Source organism: Austrofundulus limnaeus, unplaced genomic scaffold (assembly GCF_001266775.1).
Source record: "Austrofundulus limnaeus strain Quisiro unplaced genomic scaffold, Austrofundulus_limnaeus-1.0 Scaffold64, whole genome shotgun sequence".
Lineage (NCBI taxonomy): Eukaryota > Metazoa > Chordata > Actinopteri > Cyprinodontiformes > Rivulidae > Austrofundulus > Austrofundulus limnaeus.
Window position 1 is genome coordinate 2,137,954 of NW_013952466.1, and position 2,299 is coordinate 2,140,252.

A 2,299-nucleotide genomic window follows, 5' to 3' on the forward strand; every position below is an offset into this window, starting at 1 on the left:
TTTTTGAAGTGCTGTAAACACAAGCTAATTTTTGTATCATGGTGCACCTTATTAAGATAGTACTTTGGTAGATTCCCCGTATTGAAAACTTCAAATACAGTTTCCGTCGTTCGACTGTAAAAATAACATTTAACTCGAGGTCAGACAGTAAGCTACTAGTTGTTTTGTTGTTTACGGTCTCCTGCTCCTCCACAGGTCCATAAACTGACCCGGAGTGTGTCGCGTGAAGAGGAACACACAGCCACAAAGCCGAGTGGAATCAAACCGCCCATAAAGCTCAAGAAGAAATTAAGGAAAGGTACGGTGCCTCAAAACAACCTGCAGCTCCTCCGAGAGACCCAGAAGTTTAGAAACCACCTAAAACAAGACGATATCTCTTGGGAAACATGAGGTTTTCCGGATTTTTCTGTGCTGCATTTGACACGATGGATAAAACTGCCCYGCTCCCTCCAGCCCGGGTGAGACTTTAGTACTAAATCAAACATGTATTGAAGTGATTTACGGGACTTGATTTATCATAAAACCTATGAAGTGTTTGAGTAAGATTTGCACATTCAGGGTTTATTAAATGAACTTTGATCAAAATCATTGAGGAGCTTCAAGTCTCATCTCAAATTAAGCTGGAATATTAGATGTTATATTTTTTATTAAAGCACTTCTTGGATAAATATTTTTGCTTACCTGGGTGTAAATGTATAWTTGACAGTTCTATTTTTGGAACTTCCCAACAGCAGCCGCTAGATGACACCTGTTAGATGTCTGAAGATTTGTTTAGAGCATAATGAAGTTAAATGAAAAGATTTTATTGCTTTTGTGAGTTAAGTAGGTAGAGTTTGCTCTGTATAAGTAAGAGGAACTGCTTTTCTATGGAAGGTTTTAAAGTGGTCACCCATTTTTTTTTTTGTCAAATCAGATGACAGGACATTTTTTCTGCGTTCCTGTTTTTTGCTTCTTTTTATCGTAGTCGAGTCAGCAGCCATTTATGGGCTGAACAATGACGCTCGTTTCCCTCCACATTCCTGAATTTATCTTCTCATTGTCAACATTTCATCATCTCCTAATCTCAAGTGCTTACTTTACCACAAATTACCAAACAAATCCTCTCGAGAGGTTTCCAAAAGTCTGGATATGTAGTAGGAAAGACAATAGACATCTGTTAATGTAGATATCTGCGTTAAAATTGTTGTGACGTTAGCATTTTTGCGCTCCTGGTATTCTCGGCGTAATTCAGAGGTTAAATAGAGCGAGCTGATTTTTCCAGGAGAGGCTGAATCTAAATGCATTGTTTCTCTGTGCTTCCAACGATTAGATTACAGAGCATGACTGGACACTACAATCAGGTTAGCCAAGGCAGCAGAAGATCCTCCCGGTGCCCTCTTATAGAGCATGCATGTGTGCACACTCCTGACCCTGCAACTGTGAAACCTTGTGACTGCTGCACATTGTCTTTGAATGGCAGCAGTGTGCTCAGAAAGGTAAACAAGAATCAGACGTTTTGCTGCGAACGTGTTCAAAGTTTGGACGACAGGAGCGAACGAGGGTTTTCCTGGCACACMGTCTTATTTTTATGACATTAAATGAAAATCTTTAAGGGAAATCACAAAGTAGCCTCTCCAGGAAGTTTGATAAAAGTTAATGGCTCATTTTTCTTAGWGAAATGCTGAGAATGAGGATCTTTAACAGGTTAGGACAAGTTTTAACAATCAGCAGCATAAATTTAGTGTTGCAGGGTTTGTTTTTTTTTTTCCTTTTTGAAAAGAATATTTAGTTCTGAATCTGAATCAAACAGATCAAATAAGTACAGGACAGAACAAACGCCTCATGAGATCACTGGTCTGAGTACACACACTTCCTTTGAGATAAGGTTTTGCAAATTGTGCACAACTTGTGACTGTTCTCATTTTGTTCCTGTAAACATTTGCAAACAGCTGCAGTAAAATTTTTGTATTCCCTTTTTCTTTCTTTGTAAATATTTTTGCATTAATTGTTTTTTTATGTTACGATACTTTGTACAGTATTCCATTTTTCAGGTTATTATGTCTAGGGTTTTCCTGTTGAGGGACAAATAAAGGGTTTTTGTATATTTTCAAAGATTTCTGCTAGTTTGTTTCTGCAGAAAACAAGAGAACATATCTGATACAGTACAACAATCAATATCTTTAGTTTCTGAACAGAAGATGAACCAAAGCCTCTTATTCTAATTTTTTTGATTTCACAACTCTAGGTTGGTAATCTTTGTTTTTTGTGGACATACCTGATTCAAGTCAGGATCACGATACAAGTCAAAACGTCACTAAAA

The 2,299-nt window shown here is 37.6% G+C and overlaps 1 protein-coding gene across 1 annotated transcript in view; it reads left to right on the forward strand.

Moving 5' to 3' along the window:
- cep57l1 (centrosomal protein 57, like 1) overlaps positions 1–2,091 on the forward strand; it is a 6,869-nt gene extending 4,778 nt beyond the window's left edge. The window contains exon 11 of the mRNA XM_014010017.1: positions 196–2,091. Coding sequence (XP_013865471.1) covers positions 196–390 — 195 coding nt within the window. The 3' untranslated portion in view covers positions 391–2,091. The remainder of the gene's footprint in view (positions 1–195) is intronic.
- The last annotated feature ends 208 nt before the right edge of the window (positions 2,092–2,299 follow it).